General features: G+C 44.5%; 1 protein-coding gene across 5 annotated transcripts in view; it reads right to left on the minus strand.

The window, feature by feature from the left end:
- Positions 1-847: 847 nt before the first annotated feature.
- Positions 848-21,513, minus strand: part of BDNF (brain derived neurotrophic factor) — a 74,408-nt gene continuing 53,742 nt past the window's right edge. For all 5 annotated transcript variants that reach the window (XM_028729465.2, XM_028729475.2, XM_028729496.2 and 2 more), the window contains exon 2: positions 848-2,317. In XM_028729465.2, the coding sequence (XP_028585298.1) occupies positions 1,556-2,317 (762 nt within the window). In that variant the 3' untranslated portion in view covers positions 848-1,555. The remainder of the gene's footprint in view (positions 2,318-21,513) is intronic.

A 21,513-nucleotide genomic window follows, 5' to 3' on the forward strand; every position in this document is an offset into this window, starting at 1 on the left:
AAAAGCCATAGACCGTTGCAGACATATTTAGACGAAACAGGTAGTTGGGTTTTGAGGTAGAAGGCTCTGCCTACCTGATTCCAGAGCCACTCCTTCAGGCCTGGATTCTGTCATATTATCTCAAGTACAAAAAGTAGCAGGTATTTGAGAACCGGGGCATACTAGACATTCTTTTTTACAATAAGAGCATCTGGCTGCCCTGCATATATTTACTCGCACAGGGAAGCCTTTACTGCTTCACTGTCTCTCTGTGCAGTTCTTTTCAGTAGCGATTGCTAATCCTTCCGTTGCCAACACAACTGTAGACCGTCTGGATCCATAAGTTACAGCATTGTGGCATTCCAAATGTATTTGCTAAAGTACCATCTGATATTCATGTGATTCTTTCCCTTTTCTTTCTTTCTTGCCAAGATTTGGTAATTGTACTTCAACGGGATAGTTAATCCAGACACAAATACTACTTCTCCCTGAACCGACTCCGCTCATACAACGAGAGGATGGTGATGAGATTCTCCATCCTCACCAAGCTCAGTGCAGCCTGGCGAAAGATCCTGAGGAATCCACACCAGCTGTGTATGCAGATCTCCCTTCCTAGGTTGGGGCAATCATCTTTGTTCTCAACACCCAAGGAAAATGGGGGGAATATGTTTGAAAGAGAATGCAATTTGTTTTCTTCCTAAGAGAGGAAAAGTGTTGGGGGGCAGATGGACCCCAGAACAACCAAAATACAAAACAAGCAAAAGGCAGGTCTTTAAAGCAACAATCATAGAATAGAAACCACACCTAGACAAACATAAAAGTGCTGCCTGTAGATTAGAAAAGAGCACTGGGAGGAACATCAACACTGTCTTTTTCAGTTGCCTTTTTTTATTATTTTTTTCAGTAGTCTGATTTGATATTGCAAACACCTTCACAACATACAAAAAAACCCCAAATTTGTTTTATCCAGAACATATACGGTGATGACAGGGAGTAATCTCCTCTTTTTAAAACCATGTGGGAATTTTAAAATTAAAAAAAAAAAAAATCAACAGTAAAACTATGACAACAGCACCTTGACATTGTTTTAATTCCAACGCTACCAGAAGAATTTAAAAGCAGTAAACAGATATAATACTAATAGGAATCAAGATACTTACTGTCTAAAATGTAAACGGAATGTTTTGGTTCATTTTCTTTTTTTTGAAAGGACAGTTTATCATCAATTCACAATTGAAGCAGCATGCAATTTTATTTTTTTAATTTTTTTAAGTTTTCAATTCTTGGCAACAGCAACAAACCACAATGTTAGAGGAATGTAATGCATTTTTTTTCTCAAAGTTGTGCGCAAATGAATTTATCTCTCTCTCTCTCTCTCTCTTTCTGTCTTGTTCCTCTTTAGCTCATGGATATGTTCAATAAATAGATTGTGGAACCACTGTACTGTATAAACTTCATTTATACATGCAGTCCATAAAATTATTATTTTTTCTTTCTTACTGAATAATTTACCCTGTTATGTATATATACAAATAGATAAATTTTGTCTCAATATAATCTATACAACACAAATCCACTATCTTCCCCTTTTTATGGTCAGTGTACAAACACAGGAAGTGTCTATTCTTATAAACCGCCATCCAACTCTCTTCTTGTTATCCATAGTGAGAGCTCGCACATAAGACTGGGTAGTTCGGCACTGGGAATTCCAGTACCTCTTGTCTATGCCCCGGCAGCCCTCTTTCGTATAACCCTTGGAGTTGCATTTGGTCTCATAAAAATATTGCTTCAGTTGGCCTTTGGGTACCGGGACTTTTTCCAGGACTGTGACGGTTGCCCCTGACATGTCCACCGCCGTTTTTTTCTCGGCCGCCGTCACCCACTCGCTCGTACTGTCACACACGCTCAGCTCCCCGCGGCGAGCCGGGTCGGAGTGACGCCGGACCCTCATGGACATGTTTGCAGCATCCAAGTAGTTTTTATACTCCTCAAGCAGAAAGAGCAGTGGTGGCTCCAAAGGCACTTGACTGCTTAGCATCACCCGAGATGAGTACAAGTCGGCATCCTTATTTTCCTTGCTGGGCTGGATGACCTGCTGCTCATCCAGGAGCTCCTCTATGACATGTTCAAAAGTGTCCGCCAAGGACGTCAATCCTCTGGAGGCGTCATTGGGCCCGCCGAGGTTCTCCAGGTTTCCCTGTGTCCGGAGACCGGGATAAGCCAAGCTGCCTGGTCCTCTGATGCTCACTTCTTTCATTGGGGCAGCTTTCATGCAACTGAAGTATGAAATAACCATAGTAAGGAAAAGGATGGTCATCACTCTTTTCACTTGGTGGAACTGTGGGCGACAAGAAGAGGGGAAGAAAGATAGAAAAGAAGGAATTCAGAACAAATAAATTAAAGAAGCAACAACCGTTTGAGGATACATCCCCCTCCTCTGCCAAGTTGGAAAGAGTTACGTGTTAACCCTATGTAACTTTTTAACCTCACACAAGAGACAATTGGCATGCATTTATATTCCGTCATCCCAGTCAAGCGACAGAAATCACACCTGGAAAAAGGTTTCCCACATTTATCTTTTATGTCACAAAGGCATTCATTGAGAGCGCTCACTATGGCAGAAGCCAATGATTGGACTACCCTGCTTGGAACTAGTTAAAGATGTTGGCCTGAAGTCTCAAGAACCCTTGCACAGTAAATGTCACACTCTAGGCATGATAATTAATTATCCTCTATTTGCATGACAAGTGTAACAGCATGCTTGGAAAGGTTACTAAGCATCTGCGGTATGCATGCAGTAACGGGGAAAGATTTCAGAAAGTTATTGTCTTGTGCAGAAAGATCTCAGCACGGAGGTTGGAACTATATGAACAGTAATTACTTTTGAAAAGACAAGGGGGGGGGGGAAGGATTGTCTCACAGTATCTAAGGCTCCCAAAACTACATTTCAGAAATTGAGGAGCAAATAACCATCTGTCAGCATGGGAGAGCATGGAGAGCACACACACAAGCCCCAACACACACCAGACTTTTCCTGCAATGAGCTTTGGCTTGCTTGTTTTTGTGTAGCAAAAAAAATTGATCTGTGGAACTCACAGATACCAGGTGCAATTACAACACATATTTTCATGCAGCTGAGGTGGCATTCGTAAGTGAAGGTAAAGGTGTATTAAGGGAATACTGAGTAACAAGGGAAGTATTCAGCTATCCCAATCGAAGGTAAGCCAAAATGGGGTTGTGGGGTTGTTCATGAACATTTTTTAAATCCAGCCCAATTACATCCTTGCCTTTTGCTATTTTGTGGCACATGGAGGTGCTTGCTTGCTTGCTTTGCATGGAGATGCTGCTCATCTCTCTGTACTAAACTAGCAGGCAATGAAATTCAGTGAAGCAGAGGTCAAGACCCCTCCTTCGTGCTCTAACTGAGGGCCAGTGAAGCCCCTGCACTGCCCTTGGTCTGTATACAGTAACTAGGGGGAGAAGGAAAGGGAATGTGACAGCCCAGGAGTATGTCTTTAATTACCGTTTTAGCAGAAATGGTTAAATCTCACCATAAACCAAAGAGTTCAATTATGGAATTTCTTTTCTTTTTTTCTTTTTTAAAAAGGGGAGGAATCAATGTACCCTCCATGTTTCTTTTCATAGGGTGGGGGAGACGAGGAAAGCAAAACTGATCCTCATATGGGCCCTTTTCTAAATTATGCCTAGTAATACTGTTAGGAAAAGCAGATCTCCCATCCTCCCTCTCTGTTTTTTTGCTTTCTTTTCATGCTGGACCTTGCTATGGATGCTGTTGGCTGCCATATTTGAGAGTGGGCAGGAATTTTTCCATCAGGCAAATTGCCCCACGACTCACGATGTTTGCCTACTTCATAGCAATCACCACAACTTTGGCAGTTTAGGCATTGGGTAAGCCTTAGTCTTGGCTGGAGGGGAAGCTGTAGCCTCTGCCTGCCCCTCTGAGTAATGGGTACCCCATTAAAGGGATCCAGGAGGAGTTTTGTCTGTCCAAATGCTAAGGCAGGGGCCACAGCACTCCTCAGGACAGCAGGTGGCACTCCTATTTGATGTAAGTCATAGGTCCCCCTCCCCTCCATCTGCTGTTGGGTTGACCCAGGTTTTAGTTCCAGCAGGTGGACCTGGAAGTCCTTGGCAGAACCCAATGCTTAGGCCAGACCTCTGACACCTGTAAGCAATAAATTTGTGGCCTTATTTGATCCCAATACACTGTGTCATGTCTATTGTGTGGATTGGGACGGCGGGTGCTGCGGGACCTTAGCACACAAAAAACAAAAGAAAATGAAAAGATCCTACAAGCCTGACATTTCCCCACTCTTGAGGAAACATATTCGAATGCTAGATGCAATAGGCAAAAGAATTCATAGAGTGACATCATCACTTTATGAGTAAATGCCATGTCACTACGGGAAAAAAAGTTTCCCTTAATTGGGTAAAACTCCTAAACAAGTTAATGCACTGAATTATGAGGATTGTGGTATGTGGGTATTGCAAGGAAGCCTGAGGGCAGAATGAGGCATAAACCCTATCTGCTTCTGCTGATTCCCTCAGCTAATTGCATCTATGATATGAGATGGATATTGTAGATATGGTTTTAATTTAAAAATGGTCCCCCATCACATGCACTCAGACGGATTACTGGATGACATGTGTTGTCTTTCAAGTTCCTGAACCCCACTATCAACCCAGAATATAAATGCATGAACTACTGTACTTATTAATGACTGGTGAAAATGTTTTCCTCACTTTTCTTTCTTTCTTTCCTTTAAAGCAGCCTTTCATGAATTTGTAAGGTCATAAATTTAGTTTTAAGAAGTTCTATTTTTGCTTTCATTTTTAAACCAGGTTATTTTTAAAAAGAAAAACTTATAGCTGAAATCTGAACAAAAGTTACAATCTAATTATTTTTTAAAGATGTGCTTTAAAAAAATCCACTTATTTTTATTTACCCTGATTCTCCCACACAGAAGTACGGTAGTCCCCACACACCTGTAGCTGTGTTGTTAATGTGAGCCTAAGTCACAAAGGAATAAAGAAACTTATCAAGGAGAAACCCACCACAATGGCATTAAAGCTGGTTGCCTTATACAGCTTTGAACAATGTGCTTTCCCACCTTTGCTTTGGTCTTGGAAGACTTATATCCCAACCTAGAGTAGGAAATATCTTTTCCTGGATAATCTTTACTTTTGTGACAGGTTGAGGAACTTTGCAAGTCTCCCTACGAAAAGACACAGAATCCCAGTTTTCTGATTTTACCAAAGTTAGGATCATGACTTTGAGAGAGGGTTTCAAGCACATACTGGAAAATTAGGTCTACACAATTAAATGTCAGCCTTGCACAACAAATCCACTTATAACAACAACACAGACTCTCTGCAGTTGGGAAAGCAATGGGCAAAATGTATTGAAACGCATAGTGCATAACCACTGCACACATCCAGTTGGATGCTCATTGTTGTATAAACAAATCAGAGTGAATGTTCAATAAAGCTCCGGACATACTCTAACTTCAGGATGAATGATCAACACCTAAGCCATGTGGAGCAGCCTAGTGGGTTACCTTCCTTTCTGAACTTGTTCCACTCTTCTGCCTCCTTTCACAACTTTGTGGCTGACCAATTGCTTCTTTCTAGCAAGCAATCTTTCTAGCATCTTAAAAAGTAGAGACATCACCTTGCCAACAAAGGTCCGTATAGTAAAAGCTATGGTTTTCCGAGTAGTGATGTATGGAAGTGAGAGCTGGACCATAAAGAAAGCTGATCTCCACAGAATTGATGCTTTTGAATTATGGTGCTGGAGTAGACTCTTGAGAGTCCCATGGACTGCAAGAAGATCAAACCTATCCATTCTTAAGGAAATCAGCCCTGAGTGCTCACTGGAAGGACAGATTCTGAAGCTGAGGCTCCAATACTTTGGCCACCTCATGAGAAGAGAAGACTCCCTGGAAAAGACCCTGATGGTGGGAAAGATGGAGGGCACAAGAAGAAGGGGACGACAGAGGACGAGATGGTTGGGCAGTGTTCTCGAAGCTACCAGCATGAGTTTGACCAAACTGCGGGAGGCAGTGGAAGACAGGAGTGCCTGGCGTGCTCAGGTCCATGGGGTCACGAAGAGTCAGACACGACTAAACAACAACAAGCAAGCAATAGCATTATTCACGTTTCTTAAGAATCAGCTAATACTCATTTCAGTGCTTTTGATGTTCATGCCGAAGTACCTCATACTTGGCAGTAAGGACTGGAGTAAACACTCTTTTTGTTTGCCAACACAGCGCTATGTATAAAGACTTACTTCACATCCTTATTTTGTGGGAAACAAAGAATCCTAACACTTGTCAGAGGAAAAGCACAACAAAGACGCTTTACGCACTAAGACAGGAATTGCCCAAGTTTTAGGACCTGATGTTCGTATGAGGAAATGTTATGCTGTTAGGAATTCTGTTGACAATAATCTAAGCTCAACACGTCCTTTGGATACTAGTCATTCTTCCTATTCATATACAGTGGTGCCCCGCAAGACGAAATTAATTCGTTCCGCAATTTTTGTCGTCTAGCGAATTTTTCGTCTTGCGAAGCACGAAATCCCATAGGAATGCATTGAAAATCAATTAATGCGTTCCTATGGTCAAAAAAAGTCCAAACAAAGCCAAATTTGGTACAACAACAGTTTATTAACTGCTCTTTAAAGTCACACATACTGTAAAGAGCAGTTCAAAAATTGAAGGGAAAATAAATTAACTTTATAAACAAAACATGTCTTTGTTTTTAGACAAAGAAAACAAAGTCGCGAGACGTTTTCGTCTTGCGAAGCAAGCCCATAGGGGAAATTCGTCTTGCGAGGCAAATCGAAAACGGAAAAACCTTTCGTCTAGCGAGTTTTTTGTCTTGCGAGGCATTCGTCTTGCGAGGTACCACTGTATATCATTGTGACATCTTTGTATAAATATTAATAGTTTACTCAGCAGGTCATCCCTCTCTGAATTGTTTGCTGCATTTATTCTGAAAAATCCTATATATCTGTCATCTGACTTCACAAAGGTCTTTATAGATTTGTACAAATTGATCTGGTTATTGAGGCGACCAAAGCCAGCTTTTGGCATGTAAATTCCATAAACATGTGGCAAGATGGCAACTGAGCAAAAGTAGGGTGCTTAAAGTTCATTTTCTCTCAGAGCTATCTTCACCACCCACCTACCACCTGGATTTCCATTTTTCCCTTTGTTGACTGAATGCACGTACCAGGGAATTCACATTGGGAGACTGCTGAACTTGTTCTGGAGCCAGGTTCTTGGTGTGGCCGATGCCATACACTTCTGAATAATGACAGCAGGCAAACATTTATAGCAAAAGGTAACTTCAAAGGGCAGCTCAGAGGCAATGATACAGAGCAGGGATTAAAATATCTGAATGTCTCTCATAATAATTTTGATTTATTTATTTCAATTATTAGCCTTGAGTATTATCATACTCAATTCTAAGTTACCTTGGTGCTCATATATGACGCTCTTATTTGGGTAACTTGTAATACATGAAATCTTCTCTCTCTCTTTCTTTAAAAAAACATTATTAAAACATGTAAAGTCCACCTCCCTGATAAGTCCTGGGCACAGCTAGCTAACCCAAAGAAAAAGATGTTTTGAAGCATTTCTGAATTGCTTCATGCATGGCTTTTGGGAGGCATCTGAAGGGAAAAAGCTCCACAGCTGTGGGGCAGAAGGGGTGCATGTACACACATGCAGTTCAACACTCTCAGGCACGGGGTGGCTCTTTCCCCTTGGAAGTGGACACTGCTGCATTTAAGGCCATGTAGACATGATGTCACTCGCTCTCAGCTTGCCTACAGTTTGTCTTCCATTGTCTCAGTCCACACCTTGCCTAAGACACTCCAGATACATTTTACCATCAACTTCAGCATCCCTCCATGTGTATGAGTTTACACTGGGCATTGAATGCAGTAGGTCAGGCTATTGCCTATGAAAGTTTATGCCACACGTTCCCCACACCATAACTACTCATAGAAGTTCTTTTCTATATATTTTTTGTGAGAAAGAACACACAGAGAGCACATCTTTTTCTACACACAAGACTCAGCAGTGAGCTCATTGTGGAAACTCAGAGGCAAATCACATCAAGTGAGACAGTCTTGTGGTGTGAGGTCATAATAGAAAAAGGGGTTCTGAAAAATCAGCTCATGTATAAAGAGACATCTCTTAGGCAGCTTAGAGAACTGGGTCACATTTTGAGTCACAAACCTTCTTTGCTCAGTAAATGAGCTTTTGTTTCTTACTTGACATGCACAATTCACATCTTTCTTTAAGGATGTGCTCCTGTTGCAAATATCCCCCTCCCACCTCGCAAAACTGGACGATTTTCTTCCTCTGAAAACATTACTCTCCTTCCAGAAAGTATATTCATTGCTTCTTAAGATGGATCTGTGAGCATATTTTCACATGAGATGGGAATACAAACCTATACAATTATCATTTCCAGATGACCACAATAATCTACTCTTTAAGAACCTTTTTCATGTTTGTTAAGGGTGTTGAAATCTGTTAGGGGACCCTCCCCAGAGCTTACAAGTCCAAGTACACCCTCTGATGGATATACAGCTACAGAATTGCGGGGGGGGGGAGCCTTATGTGTGGGGCCACATAAATACCCTTTACCCCTGGCCTAGAAGGCAGGCAAATGAAAACCTCCTCCCCTTTCCCATAAGAAGCAGAGGATGTCAAACTTAATAAATAATAATAATTTTATACCCCACCCATCTGGTTGGGTTTCCCCAGCCACTCTGGGCAGCTTCCAACAAAAGATTAAAAATACATTAAGACACATCAGTCATTAAAAACTTCCCTAGACAGGGCTGTCTTCAGATGTCTTCTAAACATCAGATAGTTGTTTATTTCTTTGACATCTGATGGGAGGGCTTTCCACAGGGTGGGTGCCACTACTGAGAAGGCCCTCTGCCTGGTCCCCTATAACTTGGCTTCCCGTAGTGAGGGAACCACCAGAAGGCCCTCAGCGCTGAACCTCAGTGTCCGGGCAGAACGATTGGAGTGGAGACGCTCCTTCAGGTATACTGGGCCGAGGCCGTTTAGGGTTTTAAAGGTCAGCACCAACACTTTGAATTGTGCTCGGAAATGTACTGGGAGCCAATGTAGGTCTTTCAAGACTGGTGTTATGTGGTCTCGGCGGCCGCTCCCAGTCACCAGTCTGCTGCATTCTGGATTAGTTGTAGTTTCCAGGTCACCTTCAAAGGTAGCCCCACGTAGAGAGCATTGCAGTAGTCCAAGCAGGAGATAACTAGAGCATGCACCATTCTGGCAAGACAGTCCACGAGCAGGTAGGGTCTCAGCCTGCGTACCAGATGGAGCTGGTATACAGCTGCCCTGGACACAGAACTGACCTGCTCCTCCATGGACAGCTGTGAGTCCAAAATGACTCCCAGGCTGCATACCTGCTCCTTCAGGGACACAGTTGCCCCATTCAGGACCAGGGAGTCCCCCCCCTCCCGTAACATTCCGTTTCAACCTACATAGTTCCTGACACAGACAAACACAGTCATTTGTGGCAGCCTGCTTGGGGTATATGTGTGAAAATAAACCAGTTTCTGCTGGCTGCCTTGCAAGACCAGCTCACCCATGAGGCAAGGTGAGGTGATCGCCTCAGGTGGCAGGATCCACAGGGGCAGCAGATCCCAATGTAGCTATTCATTGCCCCCTTGTTCCTGGTGTAAAACTTCACTCAACCTTTCTTCCCCTGAGGCACAATTTTGTGGTTCACCTCAGGTGCCAAAATGTATTGGGCTGGCCCTGCTGTAGCAATGTAAGAAGACCTGGATGGAAGGGGTTGGAAAGGAACCTTTAAGGCTACAAAATATGGTCAGAAGCCCAGAATTGGCCTGGTGCAGGCCTGCAAAAGTCCACCTCTCCCCTTGCCTTGACATGTAGTTGCTACTTGCAAAAGCAGCACTTCCCAAGAACTCATCCAGACCTTTTGCCGCCCAGTCAGCATTCTCAGATATGGTAAAATTGCAACTTTTGAGACAGCGCTTGGCCACAGATTCTACTGACTATTCACCCTGGAACATACAGTGCTAATGAGAATGCCTCTGAGCATGGCCAGAGTGCCTCTGCCCTATCAATAACTACTCAGCAAAGCCCACAAGCCAGGAGCTTAGGTAGGCAGGCCTTTCAAATCAGAAACTGTGGCCTCCAATACAGCCTTGACATATCCAGCTCTCTTGGAAAAGTTTCCACTGTATATTATACACATAAAAATATATGTGCATACACAGTTCATTATATTTCTTACCCATCATTCGTTAGCAAATGCACCAAGGTGGGTTGCTAATCCATGCACACCACATGCACATAACACGATAACAACTGAAATAATAGAGGATATATACCAAACGCCTACACTCTGAATTGGACAGATTGAGATCACTTTGCAATTGTACTAAAAACTGAGTTGCTGTGATGTATGTTTGAGGAAACAAGAAAAATGCCATCCAAAGTTAACCTTTCCACATCTGAATTACCTTTACATCTGAATTACTCTGAAGTTAGTAGCAAAGGATTGCAACTTTCAGAAGAAGTCCGGCACTGAAACTTGCTTACAAATCAATAAACGGTGACATTTACAGTGCAATCCTATGCCTGTCTTCTCAGAACGAATCCCCATTGGATTCAGTATGGTTTATCCCCAAGAAAGTGTGTATACTCACTTTCCTGGGAGTAGTAGTGGATGGGGTGAGGAGGCAGCACCGCTCACCTGACCTCCTGTTGGTCACATTGCTGTTGCTTACTGGGAGATAGAGGGGGAGGGGCAAGGTGGCAGTGAAGCTGGAATGGTGGAGCCAATCAGGTTCTGCTGCTGGTGTATTTCCACCACGACAACCTCCCCACCCCTCGCCCCTGCCCTCCTGGTAAGCAACAGCGATGTGATTGACCAGAGTTCAGGTGAGCATGAGTGTCCCACCACACCATCAGCTACTGAGTAAAACACATTGGACTCAATACAACTTACTTTTGAGAAGGCATCTCTAGGATCACACATGACAATTCTACAATTTATAACATAGAAAAAGACCATAGGAAAGTGGCAATACTATGAACCCCTGCCTGGGTGAATAAGTCCCATTCAACCCAGTGGGGATTATTTCTGAATAAAAATGCACTGAATCAGGTTGGAAAACTGGCAGGTTAATCATAAGTAAACACCACTGAATTCAGTGGGATGCTCAACTTCCCGAGTAAATGCGTACAGGATTCCATAAAACCAGGGAATAAATTCCCTCCTATTATCATGCATGCAGTACTTCAGTGTGCTTGGTGTTATTTAAAGGCGCCTACAAAAGATTCCTGCTTTATGTATCTTTTTATAGGTGTGGGAACAGATACCAAAATGCGCTGCATGTCAGGACATGATTTGCAAAGACTAAACGTACTGAGAGCAAGCAGAGTTAGCAGTCAAATGCATAGGCTGCTGGCAGTTCAGCACACACGTTATCCTTCGGGATATTTATTCATCCAGCTGTATAATTATTTTTTTAATTAATGAAAACAAGAAAACAAAGAACCACACACAAAAACACATGCTAATGAACTGAGTGCTCCTAAACTGCTAGTGGAAGAAGCAATTGTCTTGGTTGCCCACTTGGGCGGTTTACAGTTTTGCTCAGATAATAAACCATCAAATAAGAAACATCAAACTATTTGACCATGAGTGTGCTTGTCAATAGAGTTCACAGGATAGTAAATGCCTTTCCTTCCCACTTTCTGATGCACGGGATAAAAAGACAATCCATCCCCATCACCTCCAAGCATCCTCCCAAATCCCCAGAAGATTCCCACCACCTATTTCCACGTTCCTGGAATATAGAGAATCATAAAAACATAGAAAGGTAGTGTTGGAAGGGATCCTGAGGGTCACCTAGTGCAACTGCCTGCCATGAAGGCATCTCAACTAAAGCATAGGTCTAAACCACTACTCTGCAAGTACTTACAAAAGATTTTGCTGACTGGCCATTCATGGGATGTTTGCCCTTTGGCCATCTGCCGGAAAGTGAAATGTTTTCTACCATTCTTGATTCTATTACCCCACCCCTGCCTTCCCTCATCCCAATCCCTATAATTTATGGACTCATATTCTGCTTTCCAAAATATAGGTTATGGAAGACACACACACATATGCTCAAGAAACCACAATGGCCGGTTTTTAGATCTGTTGCTCTCAAACTTGGCCGATCACTAAAAATAACTTTAATAAATTTCCCTCCCCTCCCCCATTCAGCACTGGCATCATCAAGAAAAACAACGCCCAATTATGAAAATCATGAGCCTTAGGCTAGCTGGCACAGAAAAGCCTCTTTAACCAGTAGAGTAAGGTAAAGGTAAAGGTACCCCTGCCCGTACGGGCCAGTCTTGACAGACTCTAGGGTTGTGCGCTCATCTCACTCTAGAGGCCGGGGGCCAGCGCTGTCCGCAGACACTTCCGGGTCACGTGGCCAGCGTGACAAGCTGCATCTGGCGAGCCAGCGCAGCACACGGAACACCGTTTACCTTCCCGCTAGTAAGCGGTCCCTATTTATCTACTTGCACCCGGGGGTGCTTTCGAACTGCTAGGTTGGCAGGCGCTGGGACCGAATGACGGGAGCGCACCCCGCCGTGGGGATTCGAACCGCTGACCTTTCGATCGGCAAGTCCTAGGCGCTGAGGCTTTTACCCACAGCGCCACCCGCGTCCCTAACAACCAGTAGAGTACAAGGGGAAAATTAGACCATGCCAGTGCTGCTTTTTGACAATTATGTGTCTTGGGCCATGGCCTTCTTTCGCTGTTTGCTAACTGCACTTGACCAAAATGTCCTTGATCTCTCTGTGTGTAGATATGTCCAGGGTGACCCAAACTGCAACTGGATTCAAAACACACCATGGCAGATGTTCTCAGAGACATGGTTCCTCCAACCATTGCTATCTGTAACATTTCATGCAACAGCTCCAAGAAAGGTACAGTTCATTACTGTGATGGACTTTCCCCATTCCAATATGGATCTGATGCGCCGGTTGAAGTATCTTAATTAGGGGTGGGAAACCTGTGCAAACATTCCAGATATTGTCGGCCAACTTCCATTAGACCCACCTAGCATGGCCTACGGTCAGGGATGATGGGAATCGTAGCCACAGATTTTACCTCCTTGCCTTAAATGACGATGGGAGACCTCTATGCGCATCCCCAGCTTGGTATATTGTTGTTAGTTAAAAATGGATTAACCCATCTTGTTTGAAAGCTTGACAGAGTCCTAGCAGACCTTGAGGGTTTTTGTATCTTCAGGGTGATGGAAACACTAATTAGTAAATATTAACTAGCTTGTAAGGGACGCGGGTGGCGCTGTGGGTAAAAGCCTCAGCGCCTAGGGCTTGCCGATCGAAAGGTCGGCGGTTCGAATCCCCGCGGCGGGGTGCGCTCCCGTTGCTTGGTCCCAGCGCCTGCCAACCTAGCAGTTCGAAAGCACCCCCGGGTGCAAGTAGATAAATAGGGACCGCTTACTAGCGGGAAGGTAAACGGCGTTTCCGTGTGCGGTTCTGGCTCGCCAGAGCAGTGATGTCACGCTGGCCACGTGACCCAGAAGTGTCTCCAGACAGCGCTGGCCCCCGGCCTCTTGAGTGAGATGGGCGCACAACCCCAGAGTCTGGCAAGACTGGCCCGTACGGGCAGGGGTACCTTTACCTTTACCTTTAACTAGCTTGTACAAACAATGGAAAATAATTGTGCATTTAAAAAAATGCATGTATCACTCACTTTATCATAATCTTATTGTAATTCATACCTTTGATGCAAATGAGGCCTTTTAATTCTACAGAAAAGTTTCCTTTGCAGCTGAGCCCAAGAGAAATCATTTGGGAAAAGCTAGACGCATAAAAATGGAACTGTAATTCATACGGGTTTGCTGTCAAAGCTGCTTCCGAGTATTTTCAATCCAATGTTATCCAGTGATAATTATGTTGCAATAATTATAGGAAAAGACTTACTAAACAATAAAGATGTCAACAAATTGTAAATCATAGTTGTGTAGTGGGAATATTCCAGCATCAACAGAACATTTTATGTAGAAGGCATTATATTTGGGAATAATGTCCAGTTTTGAGCAGGTACCCTAAGCGCTGTTTGGAAAGCCTGCATCTAGTAATTTTACTAGCTACCTCTTTTGATAGCCCATTCTAGAGCAAGCTACTAGACCTGCACACTGAAGCAGACCAAGTTTATAGGCATATTAAGGAACAAAATGCAAATCACAAGCCACATTCTCTGAATTTTGATTGAGTAGATAGTAACACTTGTTACCCAACTGGACAGCAGCCATGATTTATTATTGATGCCAGTTTTGCATTATGGTTTTGTTTGGAGATTAATAACATGCCTACCACAAACAGGAGCACAATGTACAGACAAAAGTATTGGCAGAAGCCAGTAACACACATGAAGTACTGTGACAGATGAAACCTAAGAAAAAATGAAGTACAAACTGCAGGACAGTGGCTGGGGGCCGCTACTTCTCATGAAAACCCTAAATTAGGATATGGGAACAAGGGCGCCATCTCACCCTCAGGATTGTGGGTGCCCGCTGCTGCAACACAAATGTGCAATGTCACATGTGCATACCTGCACATAGTATGTGTGACGTCACATGCACTGTGTGCAGGCGTGTGCAGCGGCGTAGCGTGGGTTGTCAGCACCTGGGGCAAGGCAAGTAATTTGCGCCCCCTAACCCGTGGATTTGCGCCCCCTAACCTGTGGATTTGCGCCCCCTAACCGATGGATTTGCCCTAACCCCAGATGTTGCGCCCGGTGCGGCCGGCCCCCCCTGCACCCCCCACACTACGCCACTGGGCATGTGCGTGTGATGTCGCATGTCCACGTTGCAGCCGGCGGCGGTGGCGGCGACTCTTGTTTCTCCTGCTACCTGCATCCAGTGAGGCGTGCTTTTCCATGGGAGGGGCTTGGATGCAGAGGCAGAAAGACTTTGCCTCCACATCTGAGGAGGGCGGAGCTGAACTGCTTCTCTCTCGGAGGCAGCGCCGCTGCTGCCTGCCAGCTTTTTTCATTGACTTTGTGGGTGCCTGGCCCCCACCATTATATTATTGTGGGTGCCCACACCCCACGCCCCCCTGGAGTTGGCTCTTAGGTATGGGAGCATGTTTTGCCCTGCCCCTAAACTACTGCTCAAGTGCCCATTGTGGTCCTCCTAACTGGAACTCTGGCTATTAACCAGAAGGTTGGTGGTTCAAGTCCACCCAGGGACAGCTGCAGGCAGGATTCCTGCATCGCAGGGGACTGGACTAGATGACTCTAGGATTCTTCACTTAATTCAAGTATCGATATTGGGGAATACCAACTGAAAAACTCTAAGCTAAATCTGAGCCTCTGCGGTGGAACATCTGCTATCCAGTTGCCAAGTCAGACTCAAGAGGGTGCATGTGGAAAGCACATAGCACAGTGATTTGGGGCTTTGCTTGCAGTGCACTTCTGGAGGGGAAAGAAAAACAAGCCCCCTGTCCCACCTTTCTACATCCCTTTACCCAAAGTGATGCTCTAGCAGAACTAGGCTTGCTGGATCAGAGGATTAAATCCCCCCACAAACTACTCCAGTCACAGAGAAAGGCCACGGCCTTGTTCTCACACAATGCTAAACCAAACCCAGAAATCTCCAGTAACTCCTTACCTCAAGGCTCACAGACTGTATTGCTACTGCCACATCCTTTTCATCTCCACCTCCCATAGTAGCAGTATGTTGCTGGGCTTGGCTGCAGAAAGGAGAAGAGTCCAGTCTATTACACCACTAGAATAGGGATGGAAAAGCTGTGGCAATCAAGGCTGCTGCTCCCAATATCCTGGACTGTTCCAGCCAGGACTGATGGGAGTTTGGAGTTTAGAAGGCCATAGACCTTGGAGGCCACAGATGCCTCACTTCTCCACTAGAGCACATTCAACTCGCTTTCAAGCTCTTTCATATTAACAGGGAGTTCTGCCTGATGCGCAAACCAGAGTCGAGACATCTCTGCTACACACCAGATTTGCAGCACAAGGCAATTCTTTTCTAGCCAACCAAAACAGCATATCTGTAGGGCACTACTAGAAAATGCACCCAGTGCCTTCGCAGCAAAGAAAAATCAATGCAGAATGGCACAGAGTCCAGGATACCAGGGGGCAGGCACAGTTGTGAACATCTGGTCCACTTTTGAGAGAGGAAGAAATCAAGGGGGATGGTGGCCACTCAGCCTCAGCCTATTCCAAGTACCATACCTAGGAGGAGTCCTGTAGCTCAGTGGTTGAGAATCTGCTTTGGAGGCAGAAGGTCTCAGGTTCAATCCCTGGTGTCTCCAGTGTAGGCTTGGAGACAACCCTGCCTGAAACCCTGGAGAGCATCTGCCTGCCAGTGTAGACAATATTGAGCTAGATGGACCATTGGTCTGATAAAGCAGCTTCCTATGTATGTCCCTATACTTACCTCTGCTGATATTCTGACAGTGGGTGGCATTGGTGAAGGTGACAAAGAGTTGGAACCAACACCTTGCTATTAGCCATAGCTGGCCTCGGAATGGAAGAGATTGCAGCAGGCCGTGCTGAACTGGAAATGCCAGTTAACAGCGCTTCAACAGGTATTTGACAACAACAGGTTCTTTTTTTCCTCTCTCTCCATGTTTGAAGGCTTGTATTTGTCAGTCGGGCTGCCAATCATTTCCTGGCTATCCCCGATCTATGCCAAGATCCCTCTCGGCACATGCCCAGTCCAGTCCCTTGCTCAGCATAGCCATTAAAGGATGCTCTCCTTATTTGGGCAAGGGATCCAGCTTGCATGCTGGTTCCATAGTGGGTGGCCTCTGGAAGAAAGTCAGAAGGAAGAGCCGGACATTCCACCACAACCCAAAAGGACAATGTGTATTGACTTGCCATGCTGATCCAGTTAGCCAACAGCCGAGTTCAAGGAAAAGCCTCGCCGCAGTCATTTACGCTGGAGCCCCTGGCAGCAGGGAGATGTTTGCAGTGAGGGCTGCGTGCAGCGCTAATGGATCTGTGTTAATACACTCTCAAACGCTGGGCAGGCAGACCCTGGTGGTTTCCTGCCCCAACTAGTACTTTTTGATCATTCGTTACCATTACAGTCAAATCACATGCTTTTCTGACAGATCAGCACTAGAAACCTCCGGCCCAGGAACTTCCTTGAAATGAAGAGATTTATTCCACAATTATGAATATTTATGTGTGCGCGCGCACACACACACAGAGGCACCACTCTTATTTTAGTAACAAATAGTAGCCTGTGATCAAACCGCTGTGGCTAATAAAAGAACATCATGCGCCAGTCGTATATAATGAGCCCTGCTAAGGAATTCATGCCCCCAAATGTATATAAATACACCACTACCAAAAAATAATATAAAGTGATTTATACGTTTATCAGATATATAAGTGTATACATACATATGCATTTCTATAAATTATTTATACAAAGCTAAATGGGGCTTTAGGCAATAGTTTCTCTCTCTCCGCAGATAGGAAAGGACTCAGTCCCCCGCCCCCCCGCCCCACCGGAGAAATTGTTTGAACCTTTCACTCCTAATTTATGTATTTCCAACTTTCCATTTTAAACCATTCGGCAAAAGGAAAAACCTGGTTTGTTTCAGGCTTGTCTTGAGATTTAGGACCTGGTTTTGGTGTCTTCTGACATTCTTTCCATCAAAAGTAATGCCTTGCTGGGGCAAATCCCAGAAAGACGGCACGTGGCAGAAATTTGTCTGGTAAAAGTTGGGAAAACCTGAGCTTTGCGACAGATCTCACAGCCAATGGCAGGCAAGTAACTTGCCAACATTAAGAAGAAAATACATAAATCTCATTGTATCTTAAATACACCTATTGCTAAAAAATAAAAAAAATAAAAAGTGGTGTTTTTTTTATTGTCCAGTTTGGACAAAGGTTCCCCCTGTATGTGAAATTCTGTCTTTGTATAAGGAATGTACTGTTATGTTATTTTGTTCAGCATAAGGGATGTACGTAACAACCAAAGTCAAAAGACACAAAACTAATAGCCTCACAGTGTGTATGCAGTGATGGCCAAACGCGGCCCTCCAGCTGTTTTGGGACTACAGTTCCCATCATCCCTGACCACTGGTCCTGTTAGCTAGGGATGATGGGAGTTGTAGTCCCAAAACAGCTGGGGGGCCTTTGGCCATCACTAATTTAAGGAGACAGAACGTTGCTTGGGTTTATCTACTTGCTGCAAGCCATGCAAAGGGAGGAATCCAACATTGCACTATTATGGTTATTCTGTCCATGCAAGCAGGAGGAGGGTGGGCAGAGCGTGGCTTCAGTGGCCAGTGTCTCCTCCTCTTCCTGCCTCCTCCTCTACCAAGTATGAGCTGGCCACTGAAGTGGCACTGCACTCAGCTTGTGTTTGGCCTCCTCCACCCCAATTTTTGGGGGACATTGGGGGGCCTGCCTCCCCAAATGGGGGGAAGGTCTCAGCTCCCAGCAGTTGCCCCACTTGATAGGGCTGATAGCATCTGAAAGGACCACAAGACCTGTGCTCCCCAGCAACCAGTATTCAAGGGGAAAGGAATCCCTGATTTTACAATTGGCGCAACCACCTCTCAGAAACAAGGTGGGGAAGTATGGAGCTCCACCTACCGATCTATAAATTAAGGCGCTTCAATCATGTAGTACAAAATAAGAAGTTAATTAAGCTTAAGCTTCCATTTCCCTGTGTCCCTATGTTCATACAGCAGGGACATCTTTTAAAACTTCCTTTGCTTTTACAAAAACATTCCCATTGCCCCAATACTCAGACTACAAAACCCAGAGTGCTGATCTCCGTTCCCCGTTGATCAGACTGAAACAGGTAAGCAGCTTTCTGTGACTTACCTATAGTCATGCAACACCCCAGTGCTGCTGCCGGAAGAGGGCCCCACTCTCTAACCACTACCAGGCACTGCCTCCCCATCTATATATTTTGCAGTTTCCTATGGCAATGCTTAGGCTTCTAACCCAGAAAGAGGCAAGGCTTCTGATTAAAACCCTTGGGGTATTAATTTTTCCCCTCTTAATACATATGCTAGCTCACTCCCATCTGTGTTGTTAATTAGTTCCTGACTGTAGGTTAAATGTAGGGCATGTTGTCACGAGCCTAAGGTGGGGTGGCCAGACCTCCTGCTATTGCCATATGGCTTTTTCCTTTTTAACTCTTCTCTTCCCATCCAAGCTTCTGGTTTTATAGGCACGCAAACAAAATAACAAACCAAAGAACTGAGTGTGAGGAGGGGATGTTTGTTCATGTTCATTTGCAATTCTAAGAGGAAACATGCTCTTTGTGGAAGCAGATTTCTCCAGCAGTATTGATTTAAGACCCAGCTTCCCCCTCCCTTGCCTTTTGCCCACTTCCACCGCAGAGCAAAATCATTATTAAAAGCAGGAAATAACTCTCTGCATAGGGAGAAACTACTGCACAAATAGGGTGTTTCCAGGGTTCCTGAAACATGCTTTATGACAGCTGCACTGGCAGCATGACAAGAACACGAGGGTCACTCTCAATTAGCTTAAAACAGAGAACCAAACTCTCCTCATCACTGAAGCAAACACAAGTGAGAGAAGCAAATTGGGCTGATTAGAGGAAATCCACAAAGTATGTTGGTTTTGGCCACCCTGTAAGTCCTCAAGCCTGTGTGTTAAGAACAATGCACAGGTCACATTCCCTGTGAAATTCCAAGGGATTTTGCCAGGTACCTGCAACTCTCCGAAAAATCAAGCCTGTTTGGTGAAAACAGCTGTTCAGGGCTTGGCTCCTCTCAGAATTTGGCTCAAAGCCTGGCTGCTTGCAAATAATATTTCATGAAAACAATCAACAGGTCTTTATCTTCTTAAGAGAAAGTTTAATATTGTAATGGGACAACCTTCCCTGGGAGCAAACGCTTGGGAGATCTTTGGAGATCTGTCACATTAGCCATCAGAACGTTGAGAGGGTTCTGACGGAAGGGAGGTCATATGCGTGCAAAATGAAGTGGCCTGTCTGGTCTCTGACACTCACTTTACTGATACTATTACTCGTTTAGTTCCACCTGCACTGGCTTTCAGCTCATGTCAAGGCTCAATCCTTGGAGTTAACTTCAAAGTCCCAGACTGTTTGGGAGCAGGCTATCTGAATGATGGGAGACACAATACAATAGCTATCTCCAAATTTTTGAAGTGCTATTCCACTGCTGTTGGAGCAAATTTGTTTTCTGTAGCTCCAATGGACAGGACCTGAACCAAAGGGTTCTAATTACAAGCAAATAACCTATCAAGGATGCTGTAGTGGTGGATTTCCTGCATTGGACATGAGGTTGGTCTACAGGACCTCCAAGACCCTTTCCAACATCATTCTATGATATCCCCCCACCCCATATTCAACATTAGAGGCTCTGCTATGCTTCACACCACTTTCAGGTAAATGATTGGTTGAACCTAAGATGCAAGACGGGACCTTTTTCATATTGCCACCCAGAACACAGAGCTCTCTCGCTAGAGAGGTGTATTTGGCTCCTTTTCTTTAAAGGTTCAGACATGCTTCCACCCACCCTTTTTATTCCTGCAAACTTTCTATATGGTTTAATGCTTTATCTCCCTGGTTGTAAACTGATTTTAGCCTGATCTTTTAATTGTTTCAATACCCTTCAGAAATTTTGTAAGCATGACATTTCTTAATAAAGATTCCCCCTGTTCCCATTCTTTTAAATGGCTCTTTGCAGGACCATTTTTACTATCTTTACCTGGCCAGACTTCTGTTTTTAGCATGTGGCAGATGCAATAAGTTTCACCTGGATGGGTTGCATCAGAGTCTGCTTCTTGGATTGGACACTGGAGCAGATACCAAAAAGGCACTGGTCATCCTGATTTAGAAAGTTCTAAGCACTTTGTCTCCTCTTGATACAAAAGGACTCCATTTTGGGTCACTTGCCTGCTGTTGTTTGTGCCTCTGTTTTGAACTTCTACTTTGCTAGAGGTCTGTGTTGAAATCTTACAGGAAGTCTGTTATCACCTTCTCATACTATTGACTCCGATAAAAAAAGAAGGCATATGGGGAGACAGACTTCTTCTGTGCTCCAGAAAACCACAGGTTCAATATCTGAAGTTCCCCAGAATCCATATTTACACTTCCAACAACCCACTCCTTCCTTGAACTACTTTTGCCTATACAGTCGTACCTTGGAAGCCTTGGCTCCCGAACAAATCGGCTCCCGAACGATCGTAACCCAGAAGTTCCGGTTTTCGAACGATTTTCAGAAGCCGAACATCCAGCGCGGCCTCCATGGCTTCCGATTGGCTGCAGGATACTCCTGCCGCCAATCAGAAGCTGCGCTTTGGTTTTTGAATGGTTCTGGGAGTCAAACAGATTCCCGGAATGCATTCTGTTCAAAAACCAAGGTTTCACTGTACTCTTTCCCAGCTCTTGATGATAACATCAAAAGTGGTGAGGCAGGCCCA

The sequence above is a fragment of the Podarcis muralis genome, chromosome 1 (assembly GCF_964188315.1).
Source record: "Podarcis muralis chromosome 1, rPodMur119.hap1.1, whole genome shotgun sequence".
NCBI lineage: Eukaryota > Metazoa > Chordata > Lepidosauria > Squamata > Lacertidae > Podarcis > Podarcis muralis.